At 41.3% G+C, this 26,100-nt stretch overlaps 1 protein-coding gene across 1 annotated transcript; it reads left to right on the top strand.

Annotated features, from left to right (window-relative positions):
- The first annotated feature begins 558 nt into the window (after window positions 1-558).
- LOC117367656 (zinc finger protein 184-like) lies at window positions 559-25,964 on the top strand. The gene is made up of 6 exons (XM_033960436.1): window positions 559-792; window positions 7,218-7,341; window positions 12,418-12,531; window positions 12,636-12,749; window positions 18,550-18,678; window positions 24,719-25,964. Exons 1-6 carry the CDS (start codon window positions 769-771, stop codon window positions 25,669-25,671), a joined length of 1,458 nt encoding a protein of 485 aa, XP_033816327.1. The 5' UTR covers window positions 559-768; the 3' UTR covers window positions 25,672-25,964.
- The last annotated feature ends 136 nt before the right edge of the window (window positions 25,965-26,100 follow it).

The following is a 26,100-nucleotide window of genomic DNA, read 5'->3' as shown; positions in this document are numbered from 1 at the left end:
TGGGGAAAGTGATAAACAAGGGGGGCTCTGCCCCCCCTTGAATCCTCCCCCCCCCCAAGTCATTATTCAAATCATGTGAATAATTTCTTGGAGGGCTTCAATAGTTTAATAATTTATAAGATGGCGTGGCTTAAGTTTTCGCCCGTGCACTTTTTGCATTAGTGGCGGAGCTTATCTGGAAAAGACCCGAGATAAGTTAGGTCTGCAGCTAAACATAATTCAGCATTTTATTAAACAGAAAACTTAGTTCAACACTTAGGAAAACCAGTCCCAGACTCCTTCAAGACGCCTTTTTATTAGACTAAATACTTTTTTGGAATTACCTGATCAGAATCCAGGACAGATATTTCCTCTAAATTCTGCAGCTGCTGGGATGGATTTAGGCTGGAAATTTTCCTCTTCCTGGGAAGGTGAATAAACCTGGAGCAGACTGGGCTGATTTCTCAGTCACAGATATAATCTCTATTCTTGTGTGAGACCTGTTGTGCCCTCTCTAGAGAACCACCTTAAGGAGGCGGGATATTCAACGATGACCTCACAGGAGGGGTTGGGGGGTGAAGAGATCTGCACATGCTCAATTGCTTTCTCTACTAGCAGAGCTGTAAAGAGCAAAGATTTAGAACCCAAGCAGAAACTTTGTGTCCTGTAACTGGAAAATGGAAATCCCTGGGAGATCCAGTTCCCTTTCTACAGAGGGGGAGAGGAGGGATTAGGAAGAGGGAAATCCCCAGCCTGGATCCCTCCCAGCAGCTGCAGAATTCAGAGGAAATGTCTGCCCTGGGTTCTGATCAGGTAAGAAATTCTTCTTTCTCCTCTTGTGCACAGGTTGAGCAGCTCTTCCAGCCTTCCCTTCTCTTTCCTTGTTGGTGTCTTTGGTGGGATACTTTAACCTGTTGGAGGTAGATTGCAGTATTCTGTCCTTGGGGGATCTGGTCCCAGGGATTGATGAGGAAAGGAGAGCAGCTGCCTCTTTTCTTTTGCCTGGGTCTGGTCTTTCAGGATCAGCTCCTACCACTGATGCATTTTTGCAGCCAGTAATGTGCGATTTCCCAGCTGCATTAATGCATGTACAAGAACTGTGGCAATTTCTAACCTGCAATCCACTTCTACCACTTATCATTTCTATAGTGCTACCACACAGCACTGTACATTAAACACGCAAGAGATAGTCCCTGCTTGAAAGAGCTTACAGTCTAATTATGGCAGACATAAAGGCAGAATCCTATGCACACTGCTCAGGTTGATTGGTTCATTCCTCAGCATGTCACCGGCTTGGCTTTAGAAATCTGAAACCTGTTTCATGCTGCATGGCAGAGCTTTTTACTAGTCGTGCACAATTGCAAAGCCCTTTATACTAGTCGGCACATAGGTAGGTTGATTTTTCATTTATTTGTTGATCTTATGGTGAGCTTTTCACTCAATTTAAAATGATTTGTATTTGACCACAGTAGCATTTTTCACTTTGGCATTTCAAATGTTGACTTTTTCTGTGCACCCTCAGGTTCGTCGGTTCAAGTTGTCATGTCATTCATCATCATTCTTTAACGTTTTCACTGGCCTAATGTATTATGTCACTTCATTAGTTTGTAGTATGTACACCGTCCTTTTTTTAATCTTGCCCCTGGATGTTGGTTATTTGCACACATTTGCACTGTTTAAGTTGGATGTCTGTTGTTCTTTATGCAGATGTTTACTTATTTTTTTCCGGTGATCCAGTGGCGTACCTAGGGTATGTGACACCTAGGGCCAATCTTAGAGGAGCACCCCCTAGGAGCTGCACCTGGGGTGGAAATCCCCCCCCTACCCCCCCCTTGGTACACCACTCTCTGAGGAAGAGGATTTTGGTTTCCAAAAGTTAGTAAAAAAAATATTAAAATGAGTCCAATAAAAAGATTACCATTTCCATTTTCTATTTATAAATGTTTATCAATACAGCTACAATATTACTTTATTCTAAAGCAACAACAAAAAAAATATTTTTTCTACCTTTTGTCATTTCTGGTTTCTGCCTTCCTCATCCTATCCTCACTCTCCATTCCATCCACATCCGCCCTCTTTCTCTGTCCCTTCCATTTTTCTCTTTGTCTCCACGCCCTTCCCCAAGCTCTGGCATCTCTGCATTCTCCTTCAATCCTTCCCATCTTAACTCACCCCATGGTCTGGCATCTGCTTCCCTTCCCTCATGCCCTGGGATCTCTCTCCTCTCTTTTCTTTCCATCTATCCCTCTTCCTCCATGCTCTGGCATCTCCTTTCCCTCCCTTCCTTCCCAATGGTCTGGCATCTCAATCTCCTTCCCTTCTCTCCCCCCATTGTCCTGGCATCTCTCTCCTCTCCTTTCCTTCCATCTCTCCCTCCCCCTCCATGCTTTGGTATCTCCTCTTTCCTTTCCCTCCCTCCCTCCTTTCTCCCTGGTCTTGCATCTCTGTCACCTTTCCTTCCCTCCCCATGTCCTGGCATCTTTTCCTCCCCCTCCATGGCCTTTCATCTTCCATCCTTCCTTTCCTTCCCCATGGTCTGGCATGTCTTTTTCATCTCCTCTTCCTTCCCTGGTCTTCCTTCTCCCTCCCTCCCCTCCCTCCCTTTGTTAACCTGCAGTCGGCAGTGCAGCGTTCACAATTCACTGCTCTTGCTGGCGTCAGATCTTTCTCTCTGCCAGGTCTTGCCTTTGCAGAAACAGGAAGTAGGCAGGACACATTAGAGAGGAAAGCCCAATGCCGACAAAAGCAGCAAATTGTGGCCGTTGCTGCTGCTGTTGGGAAGAAGATCTTGACACCAACAACAACCCTTGGAGGAGTCATCGGAGCACCCTGTTATGGGCTGCACCCGAGGCAGACTGCCTCCTCCCCCTCCTTAGTATGCCACTGTGGTGATCCACTTGTCTCACTTTTCAGTGTCTCTTATATATGTAATGTTTTATGTCACCATCCTTTCTTTGATTAGTCCCATTATTAGTGTACATTTTATGATATTACAATACAAATTGGGGCAAATATTTCACTGGTACATTTTTATGATTATATTTTATGAACATTTTTGGATATACACTGCTCCTCCTATATCTTATCTTTTAGAGAGATATATGAACATTGTCTCTTTAAGTTTTACTACTACACATACTGTACACAGCACTGTACATCAAAACATAGAAGAGACAGTCCATGCTCAATAGAGCTTACAATCTGGACAAGAAGGTGCATCAATGCACAGAGCTCAGGTGGGGGAATTACAGAGAGAATGAGAAGACAGATATTTGTGCTTAGAAGATGGGTTGGATTTTGGAATTGAAGCAGCTTCAGGCTTTGAGTCTGGATTTGAATACTGCCAGCTTGACATACAAAGTCAGGAAGTTTGTTCCAGGCATACAGTGCAGCAAAGTAGAAGGGACGTAATCAGGAGTTGGCCATCGAGGAAAAGGGTACAGATAAGAGAGACTTATCCGATGAGTGAGGCAAGATACTAAAGAGCTGAGGAGCAAATGCACTTGTATGTGGAAATGGATAGGGAGCCAATGAAGTGACTTGAGGAAAGGGATAATGTGGGCATAGCAGCATTGGCGGAATATGCCGCATGCAGCATAGTTTTGAACAGATTGAAGAGGAGAGAGATGATTTAGCGGAAAGCCAGTCAGAAGCAGTTTGCAGTAGTCTAGGCGAGAGGTGATGAGGGTAGGGTTGAAGGCCTTGGCAATGCGCTCAGAAAGGAAGGCTCTGATTTTAGAAATATTGTAGAGAAAGAAATGATAGATTTTAGCAGTCTGTTCGATATGTAAAGAGAAGGAGAGAGATGAGTCAAAGATTACCCCAAAGTTGCAAGCCAAAGAGACAGGGAGGATGAGGGTGTTCATAGAAACAGAGAAAAGGGGACGAGGAGAGACAGGTTTAGGTGGAAAGTTAAGGAGTTCAGTCTTGGCTATGTTTAATTTTAGATGGTGGCGAGAGACATCCAGGTAGTGATGTCAGACAAGCAGGTTGAATCTTGGGAATAGTTGGCATAGAGGTGATACTGAAAGCCATGGGAGGAGATTAGAGCACTACAGGAAGAAGTGTAGATGGAAAAAAGAAGTGGTCCCAGGACAAAGCCCTGAGGTACACCGACGGACTGCGGGATGGCAGTGGAGGAGGATCAACCACAGCATACGCTAAAGGTGTGATGGTAAAGGTAGGAAGAAAATCATGTGATAACAAAGCCCTGAAATCCAAACGTGGACAATGTATCAATAAGTAGGTGGTGATTTACTGTGTCAAAAGTTGTGGATAGATCAAGAAGGATGAGGATGGAGTACAGGCCTTTGGATTTGGCCAGGAATATGTCATTGGAGACTTTCGTAAGGTAGTTTCTTTAGAATGAAGAGGGTGAAAGCCCAATTGAAGTGGGTTAAAGATAGCCTAAGATGAAAGAAAGTCAAGATAATGACAGTGAACAGCACATTCGAGTACCTTGGATAAGAAGGAGAGGAGGGAGACAGGACGATAGATGGATGGGCAGGTAGGGTCCATTTTTGTTGATAATATTGATATTATATCTTCATTATTTTTTTCATAGATGTCTTTTTTTATATATATAAATGATTCCCTTTTTATGTATAAATTAGTTTAGTTTTAGTTAGGTGCCATCGACTCATGTACGAATCCTAGCGACTTGATGAATTACAGATCTTAAAAGAAACTGGTTTTGTGCTAGTCCAGTAAGATCCTCCATCTGATTGCAGGTCACCTTCTTCGCCTAGTTCCTTCGATCTTTCCAAACATGATGGCTATCTCCAATGATCTTTATTTTCTGACAGTATGACTAAAATAAGTCCGTTGTAACTTCATCATTTGGGCTTCGAGTGACATAACTGGTTTGATCTCTTCCAGAATGGATTTGTTAGTTCTTCTAGTGGTCCACGGCATGCCTAAAATCCTTATCCAGCACCAAAACTCTAATCAGTCAATCTTCTTTCTATCTTGTTTCCGTAGTGTCCAGCTTTCGCATTCATAACTGACCACTGAGAAAATGAGTGCGTGGACAAGTTTGATCTTCATTTGGAGTGTTATTTCCTTACCATTGAATACTTTGTCAAGAGCATTCATTGAAGAGTGACCAAGTGCTATTCTGCAGAGTATTTATTTCCTGCTAGTTGCTTCTTTGTTTACAAAAGAGCCCAAGAGATTGAAATCCTTTACATCTTCTATTCTATCGCCTTCAAGCTTAAAATCTTCATCATTTTCCGTGTTCATGATCTTTGTCTTGTTTATGTTCAGTTCTAATCCCGTGGTAAGGACTTTCGACTTTGACCTTTCTCGGAGACAGCATTTCTTCTTTGCTGCTGGTGATGAGCATTGTATCATCTGCATAGTGCAGGTTGTTTATATTTTGGCCACCAACTTTGAAGCTAACGCTCTCTTCTTCCAAATTTGCTTTTCTGATGTTGGCTTCACCGTAAAGGTTGACCAGGTAAGGTGACAAGATGCCATGTTTTATTGGAAACCAGTCAGTGTTGCCATATTCTGTTCTCACTGCAGCTTCTTGATTTTCGTAGAGGCTCTTCATCAGCTGAGTTTTGTGTTTGGGTGTTCCCATTTGTGTTAGAGTTCTCCATAGTTTATCATGATCCACACCATCAAAAGTTTTGCTGTAGTCAATGAAGCAAAAGTATAGGAGCTTTTCGTATTCTTTGCTCTTCTCCAATATCAAGCTAACATTGGCAATAATATTTCTTGTTCCTCGACCTTTTCTGAAACCAGCCTGAACTTTGGATAGTTCTTGCTCAATGTATGAATGTAGCTTTTGATGTATTATTTTCAGCAATATTTTGCTGGTGTGTGAAACTAATGCAATTGTTCTATAGTTGTTACAGTCCTTGGCATCACCTTTCTTCGGTATAGGTTTGAACAGTGATATTCTCCAGTTGGTTGGCCATGGTTTTCCTTACAAAGCTGTTCACACAGTCAACTGAGGGCCATGGTAGCACTTTGATTAATTCATTTGGAATACCATTGATACCAGGTGAGTTGTTTTTTGTGTTTTGTTTTTTTTTTATTTTAAAGATTTTTTTAAAAAAGCCATCCTCACCAACTGGCTCTCCCGTGATCCCCCGTCATATGGACAATGGAGATCCCTAATGATAGTGCACGCAACACTGGAGAGACGCATGGTGGGAGACTTGACTCTTGGCCCGGGTCGCAAATTTTGTCAGGTGTGGGAGCACTTCTGGCAGAACCTCTCACCGCGTGCTCGCAGTAGACTTTTGAATCTTTAAGATTTTATTCCCACTCTCAGCTGTTGGACTGGCCATGGATTCTTGGGGAGGGGAGGGGAGGGGGGGATGGGAGGGGAACTGAGTATATTGTTGAAAATGTTATTTCCTGACTGGTACTACTGTTTGTATTTGCTTCTTACTGCTGGAATAATAAAAATAATTTAAACATAAAGATTTTTATTGAAGTTTGAATAAAGTATACAAAACAGCATTAAGTGAATATCAACTCACACAGCAATACAATGCAATATGCAACAGCAAGGCAGAAAAGAACTACCATCTCTAAAAGAAAAATACAGCATCATACCAAAGAACATTAAACCAGATACCCACGCACAAACTGCCCAATGCATTATAACAAAACCCTAACATGAGACAACCCCCTGTTGTTTCTTCAGGAAGTCGTCCCAACAAAGCAATCCCCCCCGAACCTCCTCATCCCCCCCCCCCCCACAAAAGCAGTAAACTTAGATCAAAGAATCCACTTTGTCCATAATCAGAGATCAAGTCCGGGTAGAAGAAAAATAATATCCATGTCGTTTTGCAATAGAAAGCAGGTGAGTTGTTTTTTGATAAAGCTTTAACTGCCGTGTTTATGATTATATAATTTGTAGTCTTTATTTATAAATGGTTTAATTTTATTTTCTTGTTTTAAAAATGGTTATATCTGTAGGGTTGTTAAGTTTTGGACTACAGTGATATTTATCTTGTTTTGATTTTATGATGTAAGATTTTATTTTGCATGTGTGTTTTGTTTCTCTTATGTTTTATGTCCATTTTTAGCATTCTGATGCAGGCGGTTTGTGCTGAAACACCTGTCGAGTCATCAATAAAGAATTTTGTGGACACCACTGGCAATGTTGTCTTCCATCATCCCTACTGTTTGGTGTGATCTGGTCTCACTGACAGAGCTCACATTACAGACTATTAAACCCAGTGAAACTGTGGCTGAGGGTCTCCTTTTTCCTTTTCTAGGCGTTGGTCACATTCAAGGATGTCGCTGCTTATTTCTGGGAAGTGGAGTGGAACATTCTGGGAGAACTGCAGGAGCTTTACAAGAAAGCCATCAAGGAGGTTCATGGGATCCTCTTGTCACGAGGTAAATATCTCTTCTCTATCATCTATCACACAGGCCTAGTAGGAAATTGGTAGGATAAAAATCACAAATGCTGGTTCCCATGGGTCTCTACGGTGTCAGGACAAAAGCGCGCCAGGACAAAGACGCGTGCAGACAACTGAGCGCAATGTGGAGCCGCGCGCCAAAGAAAATGACTGTTTTAAAGGGCTCCGACAGGGGGTGTGGGGGGAACCCCCCGACTTTACTTTATACAGATCACGCCACGTTGTGGGGGGGTTGTAACCCCCCACATTTTACTGAAAACTTCACTTTTTCCCTAAAAAACAGGGAAACAGTTAAGTTTCTAGTATAATGAGGGGGGTTACAACCCCCCACAACGCCGCCATGATCTATATTAAGTAAAGTGGGGGGGGGTTCCCCAACAAAACCCTCCGTCGGAGCCCCTAAAAACACTCTTTTTCTTCGGCGCGCGCTTCCATCTTGTGCGCTTTCATCTTGAAAGTTGGCGCGCGCCTTTGTCTTCGGCGGTTTTGTCTATGAACCGGTCTCTACACACAAACAGGAGATCCTACCTTGTCATGGTAGAGACACAAAAAACAGAGAAGGTGACCTGTGGTGCTCAATGTTTTTATTGCAGTTAGGGCTCGACACGTATGTGTTTCAGTCATATTGGATTTCTTGACCCATTCTCACTCTCTTCTCTCTTAAGTTCATTCATTTTGTACCTCTTGTAATCTTTTGTAAACCGCATAGAACTTCACGGTATTGCGGTATATAAACTCTTATTATTATTTATTGTTATTATTATTTTAATGCTTGCCTCAGGAATCTGAGCTTCAATGTGATATTATATGTTGCTGTAATTATTCTTCTTAATGTAATTTAATTTAATTCTTATATACCGCTAATAACCGTGAGGTTTCTAAGCGGTTTACAAAAATGATGCATTAAAAGATACAATAAATAAAAATAAATAAGATAGGTACTTGGAAATTCCCTAACTGTCCCAAAGGCTCACAATCTAACTAAAGTACCTGAAGAAACAATTTATGAAAAGTAAAAATTTAAAGACAGTGGTAGAAATAGAGATAGAAATGAATATTCCAACAAGATGGCGGCCAGTTAGGTCATCTTCTGTGCTGTCTCCCTTGTCCTGCTTTTGTTTTTGTTTTATTTTGCCTTTGTTGATTTTTCTTTTAAATTTCTTTTTTTGTTGGTTTTTTGTTCTGCCTCTGTTGTTTTCATTTGGGACTTCCAGTCTCGTTAGTGTTTGCTTCTTTTGAGCTCACCTACCGATGGACAGTTGCTCCGATCTGGCAGCTGAGGGAGCCGTTGCCTGATGCCTGAATGGTTCTATGGTGGCGGTTAAGAATGGAAGAATTGGGTCCGGTTTCTTTTCGTGGTGGATGGGAGAGTTCTGGCTTTTGGCTCCTTGTGTTCATGTCCAGCCACTAGCGGAGAGGAGTGTGGGAGCACTGCTTCGCCCCCTCCCGAACCAGCATCCTGCACAATATGTTTTCCAATAGGAACAAAACATAATTCATGACTAATCTTGTTTTTTTATTTTACATAGAGCTCTATGGACCCCTACACGTTTACATAGAATTGATAGCTCTAAGTCTAATAGATGCTGGCATTGTCATCTTGAAGCAGGGACATTAGATCATCTTTTATTCTATTGTCCATTCATATTAACATTTTGGAAATCGATTTGGCCCCAAATAAATAGGATGTTAGAAAATCCTGTAGCCTTGACATACGATACAATTCTATTTGGTACTACAATGAGAGCCCATAGTCAAATCTCATCAAATAACAACAAACTTTTATTTATAATGACTGGAATAGCAGTATAGCAAATTACACATAATTGGAAAAATTGGGACAGATTGAACTATAATTTCTGGTGGAACTCAGTTTGCCATATATATAAGATGGAACATGCATTTGCAACACAAAAAGGATATATGAATAAGTTCAAGAAGATTTGGGGACCATTAACAGAATATTGCAATATTTGAATTTCATTTTCCCATGATAAGAAAATAGTATAAAGAAGGAGGGGTTAAGGGGAGGGAATTATTCTCTTTATCATACATTATAAATAAAATATTATAATAGATGATATTCTTACATGAAAATAACGTAATAAAGGGAGGGGGAAAAGGTTCATATTTAAATAATAATTGATAAAATCATTACAATATATATATTGTATAACTTTATAAGAAAAATAATTACAATTATATGATATATAAAACCATAAGAAAAATAAGACAAGAAATGTTATATATAAAATATATTATAAAAATATCAAGTGTATTGTTAAGATAATTGTATGAAAATTTATGACACTTGTTGTTAAATGGAAAAAAAAATTCAATAAAAAAAACTTAAACAATGACTAATCTAGAAGGATTGCCAAAATGTAATGTAGTACACTCCCGCAAACCTTGACTCAGAAACCGAGCGTTGTCTCGCCACACAAGCACACACGGACACACATCAATGAGTGTGATCCTGCCCAGACTTCCCCTCCTCCCCAAAGTCGAGGGAGTAGTGATGCTCGCGCACCTGACTCTGCACTGGGGCTTTTTTGCTTTTAACATGGCAGTAATCTGCATGCTTTTTGAGTACTGCATACGACGGTCAGTATTTTGTGGAAAGCTCACCGTGCGGCTAGTGGCTCTACCGTACAGCTGTCTGCAAGGGCCCTTCCGCCGCCGAGGCGAGAGGACGTTCAATGCAGCGACAGGACATGCCATGGTGCCTCTGACTCGAGATCCGGAGGTAGTGGACGCCGCAGTTTCTTTCCGAGGACCCCTGAAATTCCACCAGGACATAAGAACATAAGAAGTTGCCCCGCTGGGTCAGACCAGAGGTCCATCGCGCTCAGCAGTCCGCTCCCGCGGCAGCCCATCAGGTCCATGACCTGTAAGGTGATCCTTGTCTAAACCCTTTAATCCCCCTTTTCCTTCTATCTATACCCTTTCATAGCCTATCTCTACCTCTATCTATATCCCTCAATCCCCGTATCCTTCAGGAATTCATCCAGTCCTTCTTTGAAACCCGGTAGTGTACTCTGTCCTATCACAACCTCCGGAAGCGCATTCCAGGCATCCACCACCCTCTGAGTGAAAAAGAGCCCAGGACTGCTTCCAGCAGCCTCTTCATGGAACGATCCCAGAGCCGGATTAAACTCTTGGCGTCCTTCCCCCTGCATGAACTCTTTCGATCGTAAAAACCTGCTTTTTTAAACTTCGTATTATTCGATCACTCTGTCCTATCCTAAATACTGATTCAATCAACATCTTGACTCATTCACTAGTCATTTCCCACCTAGACTACTGTAACTCCCTCCTTAATGGACTCCCTCAAAAAGAACTACGACGATTGCAATTAATACAAAATTCTGCAATAAAATTAATATACAAAAAAGGTAAATTTGAACATGTTACTCCTCTTCTTAAAGAAGCTCATTGGCTCCCCATCACACATCGCATCACCTACAAAATCATCTTACTCTCCTTTAAAATTAAACTTTTCCATCAACCACTATTCCTTGATAAACTACTAATTCCACAATGCTCCCCTCGTACTTTAAGATCCTCTGACCAAAAACTCCTCTTCATTCCTTCTTTAAAAGAATTCTATTACACCCGAAAAACCAATTTTGCAGTAACTGCACCCACATTATGGAACTCTCTCCCACAATATTTACGGGACGAACAAAATCTAATCAAATTCAAGACCGGCTTAAAGACTTTCTTATTTCAAGATGCCTTCGGTTGAATCTAAATCACTCTCCTTCTTCTCTTAAGTCTTTCTCTTATTTGTTTCCCACTCTCCCTCTTTCTGACTATTACTACGAATAAGTATATGCCGTAACAATGCTACCCTATTCCTCACGTTCTATCCCCTCCCCACTTTCTCCTTCTTTACTAAATTATGTAACTTCTCCCCTCCTTCCCTTATCTCCCTCACCCTCCAGTTTGTCTAGTCTACGTCATATACGTTCACATTATTTTATAACATTTTTAGTCTCTACAAAACATTGTTAACCGGCCAGACATTTGCTTGATGGTCGGGGTATTAAAAACTAATAAACTTGGAAACTTGGAAACTTGGATGACGGGGGGTGAGTGACAGGACCAGACACGGTGCTTGTGCCTTGAATCCCTCCTTTCTCAGTCGCACAACCAGTGCACAGCCAGTTTTGGGGATGTGGAACGAATCGTCTGAGTTTCCATGACTTGTTATGGGGAAAGTTGCTTTGATATACAAGCGCTTTGGATTACGAGCATGCTTCTGGAACAAATTATGCTCGCAAACCAAGGTGCCACTCTATTTGATTCAATCATACATACAAACAAACGAAAAAAGCTAGCCAAAATAACAATGAGAGTGTTTCTGCTGAATCAAGGAATCTAACAGTTTCCTTAATTGACTGGCTTCTGATGCCATCCGATATCCAACAGGAGCCAGTGAAGGACCTTAAAATAGAGGCTTCATACATAACCAGCCAAGTTTTCAGGATACCCATAATGAATATGCATATAATAAATTTACATGCTTTGTCTCCATTGTATGCAAATCTATTTTATTCATATTCATTGTGGATACCTTGAAAACCAGAGTGGTTGGTGTGTCCCGAGAACTGGATCGAGGACCGCTGCCATAGAACAAAAGTTTGGTACAGAAGACCAGGAGTAGGATTTACCACTCAGATATCTAAAACTGAGAACGAAAAAAATCTGTATAAGGACCTAACATGTCAGCTGGACAATAGTCAAAATATGCAACCCTCCTTTGAATGGTAGCATTTATCATCAAGAAGTCTGACATCCGCAGTGCCTCCAGCTAGGAGGACTAAGAAGAGAAATATCTACACCAGCAAATCTCCAAGGTTTAAGCATAATCAAGTAGCAGGTTGTAGCTCCCTCTTCTCTCCAAGCTTTGTCAGACAAATACTCAAAATCTCCCCCCCCCTCCTCATGTACACTTTCAGGCACAGCTTCTTCAGAACGGGAAACAGATGGTATTTCCATAGGGTTTCTATATACAATGAAATGTCATTTTCCTCCTTCTTCTTAACAGGTTACTCAATTGTTAATCCTGATGTTATATTCAAGATTAAAAAGGCAGATGAGAAATATTTCACTCAACACTTTGAGTGGGAAGGAAAAGAAAACCCACATGACCCCATGAAGAGTAAGTAAATGTTTAGGATTTAAAGGGCTCTGTATTTTCATATCATTTGGAGACTTAAATGTATATCCTTGGTGAATCCTTGTAAATGTGTTTCCTCATCACAGGCCTTCCTGTTGTAACGTCTGTGTTCTCACTGAGTGTTAAGCAGGAGGAAGATCTCCCCTTCATGGATCCTCCAGAATCGGAAACATCTGAACAGATTCACCCTCCTGTAACAAGTAAGTATAAAATTCCTCCTACCCTTATTGCATGTATCTTCTTGTAAACCGCTCTGAACTTATGTATCTTGTTGTAAACATATGTTTCTTGTTGTAAACATCGCATACTCTCTTTGCATGTATCTTGTTGTAAACCGCTTTGAACTTATGGTATAGCGGTATATAAGAAATAAAATTATTATTATTATTAATAAGGTCAACCTGGACCAGTCAGTAACTTAACGCTGGAGAGTTAAAAGGTCATCCTTTTCTCTTCTTCCCATTGTTTTTTTTCCCTACTTTGGATGGAGTAGGCTGCCCTGGAGATGGAGGAGGCAGCTGGCAAAACCTTTCATCCTAATGTCATGGGGCTGAGCAATCTGTACTGTTAAAAGAAACGGTGGTGAGGAGGAGGCTTCTCTGTTATGGAGGGAACAGGATGCATTTTGAATGGAGTTTTTGTATTGCTGGTGGATTAGTATAAATCACAGTACATAAGGAGAAATTAGGTCCTTACCTGCTAATTTTCTTTCTTTAAGTCCCTCCAGACTGGCACAGAAACTGATGGGTTTACACTTCTCTGCCAGCAGGTGGAGACTGAGACACTAACTTTTGACATCAGTACAAGTGGGCTGTGCAGGCAGTTTTTTTGAATAGCCAAGCAGACATTTACAAGGCTCCATATTCCAGAACATACGGCTCCATATTCACATGGAGAAGACATAAGCCCGGCCCAAACGGACCAGGAAAACACCGTTGGATACTGATTAGAACAAGAACCTTCCCCAAAACATCCCTCAGTTCACCAGCTAAACCAGACGAACCAATGCCACTGCCTTTGTAACTCCCCAACAACCAATACCTGCAGAAAAACCTGTACTCTTTTCGGGAAAAAAACACAGAATAACATGACAGGGCGGGGGGTTATGTGCCGGTCTGAAGGGACTAAAAGAAAGAAAATTATTAAGTAAGTACCTAATTTCTCCTTCTTTATCATTCCGTCAGACCGGAACAGAAAATGAGGGATGTACCAAAGCAGTACCCATCAAGGGCAGGACCCCTGAAGGGTCGCCACAAAAACACACTCACCAAACGCCGCGTCCCAACACGCCTGAACGTCCACACGGTAGTGTCGCACAAAGGAATGGAGAGAAGACCAAACTGCAGACTTATAGATATCCACCGGAGGCACCAGCGAAGACAGCCCAAGTGGCTGCCTGACCCCTAGTGGAAGGAGTTCTGAGAAATTCCGGAACAGGCCACATGTTAAGAAGGTATGCCGAAGCAATAGCCTCCCTAATCCAGCACGCAATGGTAGCTTTGGAAGCACTGTTACCCTAGAGCAGGGGTGTCCAATGTCGGTCCTCGAGGGCCGCAGTCCAGTCGGATTTTCAGGATTTCCCCAATGAATATACATGAGGTCTATTTGCATGCACTGCTTTCATTGTATGCTAATAGATCTCATGCATATTCATTGGGGAAATCCTGAAAACCCGACTGGATTGCGGCCCTTGAGGACCGACATTGGACACCCCTGCCCTAGAGGGACCCCCCTAAGAGGACAAAAAAGACAATCCAATTTACGGAACTCCTAGGTCCCCTGAACTTATGAGCAAAGGACCCTACAGTCATCCAAATTGCGCAACTGCCTCTGCTCCAACGAGCCCTCCCGAGTACCCAAGACCGGGAGGACCATGGACTGGTTGACATGAAAAGGCAAAACCACCTTTGGCGGAAAGGAGAGAACCGGCTGCAGCACGACCCACTCCTGAGAGAACGCCAGGAAGGGCGGCTTAGAAGAGAAGGCCTGCAGATCAGAAACGTGTCTCTTGGAAGAGATGGCCACCAGGAAGACTTCCTTAAGTGCAAGGTTTTGCAACGTACAGGAACCGAGAGGCACAAACGGAGGATGAACTGTTTGGCTGAAAAAACAAGTATATAGGCTAGCTACCTGCCTCCTAATACTTCCATATATTCCTCAGTTCTTAATTCTATTTCTGGGGAGATCAGAGAAAGAATTCCACACTCAAATGTAGCTAGATAGTCAAAGCTTTGAGAAGCGTTTCTGCATCCGCCAAAATAATGGGACGTCAGAAAGGCTTCCCAAATACAGGTGACTGGCCATTTTATTGATATCATTAATTAATTCATTATTAAACATATGTAGGTGGTGCAACTTCCAATCATAATCCATTTACAAATTGAAGTCACATGGTTTCTTAATTTTACTTTGCTAGTAATTTCTTTAGCAACAGTGACTTAACTCATCACATGCTATTTGTCACCTCTGTCAGTAGTAGAAGGAAGTGGACAACATGCTATTGGTCAAGCTGACCGTTGCAGACATGTTCTATTCCATTGCAAATATAACTACTGGAAGAAAAATATGTTTTTATAAACAAATGTGTTAGTGCAGGAGTAAGGAACTCCGGTCCTCGAGAGCCGTATTCTGGTTGGGTTTTCAGGATTTCCCCAATGAATATGCATTGAAAGCAGTGTATGCAAATAGATCTGATGCATATTCATTGGGGAAATCCTGAAAACCCGACTGGAATACGGCTCTCGAGGACCGGAGTTCCCTACCCCTGTACAGTTGGTGTGACTTTTAGCCCACTTTCATGGAACCATTGTTATGGCCCCAGCATCTTGCTCCAGACATTAAACCAAAATATTTTGTTCTATGAAGGAAAAATATGTACTCTGCGAACTCTGCTGTTTATACTTTGCTGTGTGTGAAGGATTTCTATTATTCAGCTACAATATTAGTGTCTTTCAGAGCCCTAACTAAAAGTGTATCTAATACATATTAGTAATGGGCCCCCCACTTATATTCTGCACAATACAACTATCCTCATCAGAACGAGCACAGAGACCAGATTGAAGTCTCAGGTAGGAATCAATAGCCTAATAGCTAGGCAGTCGGAGCAATTTCACAGCTCTCGGGCATCTAATCACATCCGGAGAAGAGACCAACTGCTGACCATGCAAGAGACCGCGAGAAGACAACGCAGAAATCTGCACTCGAAGAGAGGACCAGGCGAGGCCACGCACCAGGCCATCCCGCAGAAATTCGGAGAGGCAAAACTGCGCGGAGGGGCTGCACTCCCCGCGTGGAGCACCACTCCTCAAAGAGACACCAGACATTCACGTAGACCAGTGGTTCCCAAACCTGTCCTGGGGGACCCCCCAGCCAGTCAGGTTTTCAAGATATCCCTAATGAATATGCATGAGAGAGATTTGCATATAATGGAAGTGGCAGGTATGCAAATCTCTCTCATGCATATTCATTAGGGATATCTTGAAAACCTGACTGGCTGGGGGTCCCCAGGACAGGTTTGGGAACCACTGACGTAAACCCAGGAGGTAGAAATTCCTCCGAGATCCCTAGAGAGAGGAGATCACCATGGCCTCTGGTGGACAGAGTTTGAATGCAACACAGCTCATTAATTTTTTTGGTTAATTTGCTGAAAGTCTGCATTAAAGGTAATGAGAACTGTCACAGACTTCAAAATACCAGTTAAGGATATTTTAAAATAAAGTTATTAAAGGGAATGTCCCAATGTTTTTCTCAATAATAAGAAATACTCAACACCCAAGTACAAGAAGAGGTTGTGAACAATTAAGATTCAATGGAGCCATGAGGTAAATTTGGACAGGAAAATTTTCAGATGAAGAACAATAATTCGTAAAAGGTAAGGGAAGTTAAGAGAATCAGGATCTATTTCAAAAGAGGTGTAAGATTAAGAAATGACTAAACATGGCTGAGAAGACAAAGATTAGGGAAGAAAATGCTTTCTGTAAGTGTCTTATTTTGGCCCAAGCTTTGAAGACTTTACATTAAGATGTGGAATTAATGGGAGAGAAATGAAATGTATGCTTCTTATCTCCCAGGCTCTGTCCCCTCCTGACTTCCATATGGGACAGGAGTCTGGGAACGGAGGTCCTTGTGCTGAATCTTCACATTTGGCTGTTCCTGATAATAACCGAGATGAGGCGTTGAATTAACTATGACTCCCAGAGCTCCGTTTTCAGTATTCGGACCTCTCCAAGCCAGACAGACTCTCCTGCAGAGAGATTTCAGGCTTTCATCTTCCTAATGACCCCCAAGGGTTTCTAAAACAAAACTCACTAGCATGGGGGGGGTGTGCAGTCCATATGCCAGACACACTGGTATGGTCTGTGTCCCACATGTGGTGTGAGACAGATGAAGGTTTGACAACTCCAGTGTGTTGATCATTTTATTGTCACTTACTGTCAGGGCTGTGGAGTCAGTAGATAAATGTTCTGATTCCGACTCCTCAGTTTTTTGTACTTCTGACTCCGACTCCGGGTACCCGAAATTTCCTCCGACTCCTCGACTCCGACTCCACAGCACTGGTTAATTTTCAGATCGTTAAAATGGAATGTCAAGTTGAGAGAAATGAGCATTTTCGACACCACCTTCTTTTTGCTTTTAATCAAGGTTCTAAGGCCACAGAAGCTGCTCGCAACGTTTGTGCTGTGTATAGAGTGGGTGCTATAGCTGAAAGAATCGCTCGTGATTGGTATGCCAAGTTCAAAAATGGAGTCGATAGATAAATGTTCCGACTCCGACTCCTCAGTTTTTTGTACTTCTGACTCCGACTCCAGGTACCCGAAATTTCCTCCGACTCCGACTCCACAGCACTGGTTAATTTTCAGATCGTTAAAATGGAATGTCAAGTTGAGAGAAATGAGCATTTTCGACACTATCTTCTTTTTGCTTTTAATCAAGGTTCTAAGGCCGCAGAAGCTGCTCGCAACATTTGTGCTGTGTATATAGTGGGTGCTATAGCTGAAAGAATCGCTCGTGATTGGTATGCCAAGTTCAAAAATGGAGTCGGTAGATAAATGTTCCGACTCCGACTCCTCAGTTTTTTGTACTTCTGACTCCGACTCCGACTCCAGGTACCCGAAATTTCCTCCGACTCCTCGACTCTGACTCCGACTCCACAGCCCTGCTTACTGTGAGTAGGGGAACTTTTTAGCTTAGGAGGGAGGGGAAGGCATCTTGACTGGTAAGTTGAATACTGTCAGCAGTTGTCAGATACACCATGTACGAGTAGCAGCATCCATAACAAAATTGCTTGTAGCTCTGGAGAAAAGGAGTTGCTACATCAGTATTAAAATGATTGGGATATTGCTAGAATAGATTTCTTTTTGGCTCTGTACTAGGAAAACAGTATAATTCTGAGTACTTACATTGTAGGCTGGGGTGACTGACTAGACACTTATTCTGCACCCATCAGTTTATCCCAGTGGACTCCGTAACACCCTTCTTGTCCCCATCTAATATCTGCGCTTGGCCCCTCGGCTATATGATAAGCTGTATTATAGAACAACATAAACATCATATCACAGTACCGGGTAGAGCTTTGGATTCTTGCCCATAAATAGTTAAGAAGAAAAAATTTAAATTGAATCAGGTTGGGCAGATTGGATGGACCATTCGGGTCTTTATCTGCCGTCATCTACTATGTTACTATGAGTGTTCTGATGTGTGCTTATTAGGTATTTCATATGTTATGCTGACATTGTATTATATTTCTCTTATTTGAATTTCAGTGCTTTCAATAAGTATATGTTTGAAACTATTTCATGATAGCCCTAGTATTAAGTTTCAATGTGCTCATTTTGAGTTTACCTCACTTAATTTATTGGTTTATATTTGGTCTTTATACTACTGTTATGCTGTTAACAAAACTGTAAGTTTTATATTGAATTATACCAGCTGTAAATTGCCTTGGGTGAAAGATGATTAATAAATCCCAATAAATAGATAAATATCTTTTTCATATAACAGGCTCCCATAATGTCACGCCTGACATTTTAATCCGATTTGAGCAAGAGAGATTCAAGACTGAGCCTCTGGAACCTGAGGAAAGAGGAAATCTGACCCCCACAGGCACATGTGAGGAACTGCAGGAAGCAGGTGATGTAACTTAGATTCAAGCGAGAAATAGGGTAATGCAAACCTTTTCTACAAGAAAGACACCTCCTCTGGCCCAGGCACTGTTAGAATGAGGTGCTATAATCCCTGCCCCTGCTTCTAACCTTTATTATGAGGAGGATATATTTGCTGTATCTCCATCTCCCTTATTTTTACTTTTCTCCTGTCCTTATTAAATCTGCCTTTTTGCCTTTCATTCATTCTTTTTCTCTTCTTCTCCCCCAGCATTTTCCTATGTCTCTCAGTCTCTTCTCTTCATCATCTATCGACATTTACTGTCTCTCATCTTTTATCAGTTCTTATAATCTTCCTTGTCTCTCTCACTTTTTCTGACCTCTCTTGGTCCTGTTCCAGAGGTGAGAGTACCCAAGAAAGGGACTTGGGGGTAATGGTGGACATGACAATGAAGCCGACAGCACAGTGCGCAGCGGCCGCTAAGAAGGCAAACAGAATGCTAGGCATAATCAAGAAGGGTATTACAACCAGAACAAAAGAAGTTATCCTGCCATTGTATTGGGCGATGGTGCGTCCGCATCTGGAGTACTGCGTCCAATATTGGTCGCCGTACATGGCGTTACTCGAAAGGGTTCAGGGGAGAGCGACGCGTCTGATAAAGGGGATGGAAAACCTTTCATATGCTGAGAGATTGGAGAAACTGGGTCTCTTTTCCCTGGAGAAGAGGAGACTTAGAGGGGATATGATAGAGACTTACAAGATCATGAAGGGCATAGAAAGAGTAGAAAGGGACAGATTCTTCAAACTTTCGAATAATAAAAGAACAAGAGGGCATTCGGAAAAGTTGAAAGGGGACAGATTTAAAACGAATGCCAGGAAGTTCTTCTTTACCCAACATGTGGTGGACACCTGGAATGCGCTTCCAGAGAGCGTAATAGGGCAGAGTACGCTACTGGGGTTCAAGAAAGGATTGGACAATTTCCTGCTGGAAAAGGGGATAGAGGGGTATAGATAGAGGATTACTGCACAGGTCCTGGACCTGTTGGGCCGCTGCGTGAGCGGATTGCTGGGCACGATGGACCTCAGGTCTGACCCAGCAGAGGCATTGCTTATGTTCTTATGATCCAGGAAGTTATAGACCGGTGAGTCTGATGTCGGTGCCGGGCAAAATGGTAGAGACTATTATAAAGAACAAAATGACAGAACATTGTCACCGTGCATCACCAGGCCGTGCCATGCCCAAGGGGAAATGGCCGAGAGAGCCCGGAGCACACGGCGCTGACCGAGCAGATAATCAGTTTTTAATTGGAGTTGGTGGATCAAGTAAAATAAAACCCCAAGTTTGCTTCCAACTCAAAATACTTTATTCCATTAGGAACTTTAGTTTCCAAAAACCCCAAATTGCACTCATAGTTCAAAAGAAAACATGTATTCCACAGATACAGTCCAAAATGACTCTTTACTATTCCAGTCAACGAATCTCAAAATACTTTCATGCAATTGATTCAGTTTCTTGCTCACAATGATTTCTGGCAGCTTCAGACTGGATCTTGCCTCTGAGCTCCTTGGATGCAGAGCTCAGGGCAGAAGGGGCCTCCTCCCACAATGACCGCTCACCAATAGGACCCACAATCCAGTCTGAGAAAAACCCAAAAAGGAAAAATATCTCCAAACTACTGCCAGAGCTGTGCAGTGCTAACTGCCACAGCCCAGAAAACTCTGGTTCTCGCACAAGAAGGATGCAGGAACCTTCACAAGCTGCAAAGGCTTTACAGTAAACTTTCCTTAACTTAAGTTTACAGAGCCAGCCAGCCCCATAACTTGACTCCATAAACTAGCAAATCATTTCACTTCCCAGTTTTGCTCTTTCCCAAGTCTCAGCATAACCTCATTTAAACCCCGTCTGTTTCCATGTCCCACAGGTCAGTGTCAACATTTCTCTCCTTAAAGTCCATGACTTCCTCAGGGTCTAAATGGTCTTCATTATCTGAAGCGTCACTCATGAAATCTTCTAACATTTCTTTTACTTGGGTGTTAGGCTGAGGTATGCCGCTGCGAGTCCTAGGAACTGGTCTTCCTTCACCGTTCTGTTTCCTTATATGACTCAGGATAAGGAGCTACAGGTGTTGCTTGTTCCTGGCTAAAGTGAGGGCTAGAATGTTCCTGGTGTCACCTGGAATTGTGTCCCCCATGAATGTTATGAATTGTCTGGTCCATCTTCCCCCCCAGGAACACTATCCTGAGTCCTATTAGTTCCACCTCCCCATTGTTCTCCTTTCTTTAACACAGGCGAAAACAAATAGGTACTTTCTTGCTCCGGACTAAACCTTCCCTGTCTGGCTTTAGTTCTGGGTTGAGGTGTTAGTGTAGGTAGAGTTCTTTATTTTGGGGAGAGTATTTTCCCCTGTCTAGCCCTAGGCGTCGAAAATAGTAATTCAGATGGATTTAACCTCCAAATCCACCTCCCTATAAATGTTATATCAATCCTCAGATGCACCACTCCACGTTCAGACTTTATCACCACGCTAAGCTTGATGTGCAAAATATATTTTTTTAACAATATTGATTGCTTTATAAATGTAATACTGATAAGGGAAACTTATCAGTATTACATTTATAAAGCAATCAATATTGTTAAAAAAATATATTTAAATGACATAAAATTAAGTCAATGTAATAATATAAGTAAAATCGATCCAGGGAAGATTTTGCACATCAAGCTTAGCGTGGTGATAAAGTTTGAACGTGGAGTGGTGCATCTGAGGATTGATATAACATTTATAGGGAGGTGGATTTGGAGGTTAAATCCATCTGAATTACTATTTTCATAGCAATTGAATGTACTTTAAGTGCCTATTAGTGACTGACTGTAGCCCTAGGCGTCGGCATCTTTTTCACTACCCGGCTCAGACACAGGGCCTACCCTGTGAAAGCATATACGTAAGCATGGATTTAGTCAAGGGAAATCTTGCCTCACCAATCTACTGCATTTCTTTGAAGGGGTGAATGAACATGTGGATAATTGTCTATTTGGATTTTCAAAAGGCATTTGACAATGTACCTCATGAAAATTAGAAATTCATGGGATAGGAGGTAATGTCCTTTTATGGATTGAGAACTGGTTGAAAGACAGAGACAGAGAGCGGGTTTAAATGGTTAATATTCTCAATGGTGAAGGGTAAATAGTGGGGTTCCCCAGGGCTTTGTGCTGCTTCTTAACATATTTCATAACCGTAGTATAAGAATCTGTTTGCATTGAATGCCGTGGTTCATTATTTATTAAAAAAATTTCTGAACCGCCTATTCCTAGGTGGCTTTACAAAAGCAACATACATAGATTAAGAAACATACAAGATTTGTACAAACATCAGAGATTACAGGTATTCAATGAAGACAGTTAATTCACAGCGCTATATAATATATGAATCCAAAAACCGGAATAAATTGGATCATCATTCATTGGAATACTTCTATAAAAAGTATGGCCTTGAGCATTTTCTTAAACTTCTGAATATCAGAAAGAGCTCTTTGCCATCCATTTAATTTGTTCCACAGAGTTACTCCTAAGATGGAAATGGCAGAAGATCTCGTATTCTCATAGTGCACTTTTGAGAAGTCCGACGACAATTGTATCACGCCCTCGGACCGCAAAGTTCTAAGCTGTCGATAGATTTCCATGGAGTGATGGAGAGTCTTTAACTCCTTCCACCAGGAAATGTACATTTTCAGAACTCGACACGGTTAACAAGAGTTAGGGTAGAAAGGAACTCCAGTGGAAGGAAGAAGCAAAATGAAGAGAAAATTTAGAAGACTAGAATAACCAGAGAGGGAGGAGGAGTTACATTTTTGAGAATAACCAGGTTTTCAGATGTTTACGGAAGAGTTGGAGGGAGCTCAGATTCCTAAGAGGGGGAGGTAAGGTTGTTCCAGAGCTGAGTAATTCTGAAAGGGAGGGAAGAACCTAGCATATTCATGGGGTAAATCCTGGAAACCCGACTGGATTGCGGCCCTCGAGGAGGGACTTTGAGACCCCTGCAGTAGATGAAATAAGAAGGGTATGATAGAATACTCACCATAAGGAAATAAAAAAAAAACAAGCTTATACTGCTTATGTAATAGAGAAAATGAGAAGGGCTAGTAACACTCAGGTAGCAACAGATACAACAAAGGGTATAGCCACCTCCTTACAACAAAGAAGCGAATGCTGTTTCACTAACAGATATAGTAAATCACCACTCAATAAACTATTGTGAAACTCACTATCCACTTATTACAATGCGCTGTCGCACAAATCTCAAATGCACTCTTGTACAACAATTCTTAGAGATTAACCGGGATCTCAAGTGCTCACAGCCATAGTATTGAGATATTTTTCAAAGTCAATGGCCGATACCGTGAGCTATCATTGAACCCTTATGTATTCTCTATTTTCTCTATCTTTTTATTATGTGCATTTTATTTTTTCTTTTTTTTCTGTTATAAAATATATAAATATATAAATTTTTTGCTTTGCTGTTCCATATAGTGTAGGATCACTTATCTTTTTTTCTTTATATTTCTCCTGATGTCTATTCACTTCAATATTTTGTTCTCACTTCCTTTACTTCAATGTTCTACGGAAGATCTCCGTTTCGCACCCAAATTTTACCACGGGGCTTCGTCAGGAAAGCGGTAACTTTCACTCGCTTTTATTAATAACACGAAATTATTTAAGACAGAAGTCTCAAATCCATTCTGAGAGACTTGTTCCTTGTCTACGTGACCAGCAATAAGTGGAAAGAACACAATTCCAACTTATAGTACAATCCCTAATACTAGGTATATTGGACTACTGTAACATACTCTTCCTTCCATGTCCTGCAACCACGATAAGACAACTCCAAACAATCCAAAATACAGCTTTGAGACTCATCTACTCATTGAAAAAACATGACCACATCACTGAAGCCTTCATCAACTCACACTGGCTCCCAATCCAAGAAAGAATCCAATTCAAATTCTACTGCATATTATTTAAAACCCTACACGGAGACAGCCCATCATACCTGAACAATCGCCTCATCCAAGCACCCAGTACCAGACACAGAAAAACGCACTCCCCATTCATACCCCCCCCAATCAAAGAAGTAAAAAGAACAAAACTACACGACGGCCTCCTAGCCACTCAAGCCGCAAGACTGGACAACCAGATCTCCAACCTTCTGATGACCACCCCAGACTATAGGACGTTCAGAAAAGAAATAAAAACCACACTTTTCAAGAAATTCCTGAAACAGCAATAACAACACGACCTCTAAATGCTCTTAAGATCTACAACTTACCTCTCTAGCTAATCATTGTAATTATGTCTTTTTAAATTAACCTTTTGTAATCCGCCTTGAACCGCAAGGTAATGGCGGAATAGAAATCCCTAATGTAATGTAATGTAATGTAATAGTGAGTTTCACTAACAGATATAAACAAAGGCTGAAAGAGAAGAACTGAACAATCTTTGGAAGGAGGGAAGAAAATCTCCTCTACCCCTGACTGCCAACCCAGTCAGCCCGAGTTGCTTAGGTCATTTTAGGAAGGTCTTCTCAAACCTTTAGAAGTGGCGGCCGGCCCAGAGACGAGGGAGGACCATGAAGGTACCCCATTGCTGGCAGCTACCATGTTACTTTTGGCCATGAGCCAGGCAGCCTGTACCCTCCTACTCTATTTATATGACATATGGAGACTTTACAAAGCAGATGTCTTTAAAGTTTCCTGTGGGGATATTTGCAGTACTTATCTTTCTCAGTAGCTCAGTGAATCTCGGGTTTCTAGCAGGGTGTTCAGAGTTTTTGGTTAGTGAATTTAATCAAAGTAAAGGAATGGCTGCAAAGACTGGAGGAGAGGATGAGATATCCAAAACCAGTGAATGAGATCAGGTTAGACTCTCTGTTCCCGTTCTATTGTCCACCTGTAGTTGTCTAAATGCAACACCATTTTTTGTCACGTGACATGTGGAGACTTAGCAAAGCAAAAGTCTTTAAACGTTACTCAACAGCTGTATAATTTATGTGCATAACTCATTTTTATCCAACAGATGATGGATTTGGAAACAGTAAGAGAATGAGAGAGGGTGATGGGCAGCAAATGGAGGAATGGAAACATAAAGACCCCTCCAGAGACAGCCCAGATCCTTTAACTGAATGTGTGGGAGATACGAGTAAAGTTACACCACCCAGCATAAAAGAAGGACTTCAGAATGTAGCCAGACCCAATGCAGGTACTGAACAAGAGAGAAATTCCAACTATTTCTCCAATCTTGCACAAAATCGGAGACTCAATGGAGAGAAACCGTTTCAGAGCACTGTAGATGAGGAAAGATTGTCTGAGAATTCAGAACTTACAGAAGAAAAAGAAATTCACAAACACAAGTCCTTCCAATGTACTGAGTGTGAAAAATGTTTTACATATAAAGCACAGTTTACAATTCATCAGAAAGTTCACGAAGGGCAAAAATCATCAAAATGTTCTATACACAATAAAAGCTTCACTCAGATATTACAACTGAAAAGTCGTGAATTAACTAACACTAGAAAGAAACAAGATCATGACATGAACCTCCAAGGAGCAAATCTATTTAAGTGTTCAATGTGTGGAAAAAACTTCAATCAAAAGAGTAATCTCAGAATCCATGAAAGAATGCACAGTGGAGAGAAACCATATAAATGTTCTCAATGTTATAAAAGCTTCAAGAAAAAAAGTAAGCTTAGAACACATGAAAGAATTCACACTGGAGGAAAGCCATATGAATGTTCTCAATGTGATAAATGCTTCAATCAAAAATATAACCTCAGAAGACATGAAATAATCCACACTGGAGAGAAACCATATAAATGTTCTCAATGTGACAAATGCTTCAATCAAATAAGTAGCCTTAGAAGTCATGAAAGAATCCACACTGGAGAAAAACCATATAAATGTTCTCAATGTGATAAAAGCTTCATTCAAAAAAATGACCTCAGAATTGTTTATTGTTTATTGTTTAATTAGTTTCTTGATTAAACGCTTTATCGATTCTGCAAAGCGTTGTACAAAGCACTAGATAAAATAACATTGCAACAAACAGAAATCATTAAAACAAACTTTAAAAAAAATGAAAATACAAAATTATTAGATGAACTACCACACGTACTAGGTTATATAAGGACGCACTAACAAACGATACATGAAGGGAAAAGGTAGGAAATACAATAATTATAGTAAATGAGAGAAACATTAAGGGGAAAAAACAAAAGGGCAGGATTTGATGGAGAGAAAAGAAGGCGAGAAAAGAGAAAAAAGGTGAAGAAGAGGAAAAAAAGATAAAAATAATGAAATAACAACTTCAATTAAAAGCATCTTTAAAAAGGAAACATTTTAAGCTACTTTTAAACGTTTTTAAATTATTTTCTGTTTTTAGATAAAGCGGAAGAGCATTCC

The sequence above is a fragment of the Geotrypetes seraphini genome, chromosome 10 (assembly GCF_902459505.1).
Source record: "Geotrypetes seraphini chromosome 10, aGeoSer1.1, whole genome shotgun sequence".
NCBI classification, from domain to species: domain Eukaryota; kingdom Metazoa; phylum Chordata; class Amphibia; order Gymnophiona; family Dermophiidae; genus Geotrypetes; species Geotrypetes seraphini.
Note: the sequence above shows the minus strand (reverse complement) of the source record. Positions and strands in the feature narration are given on the sequence as shown.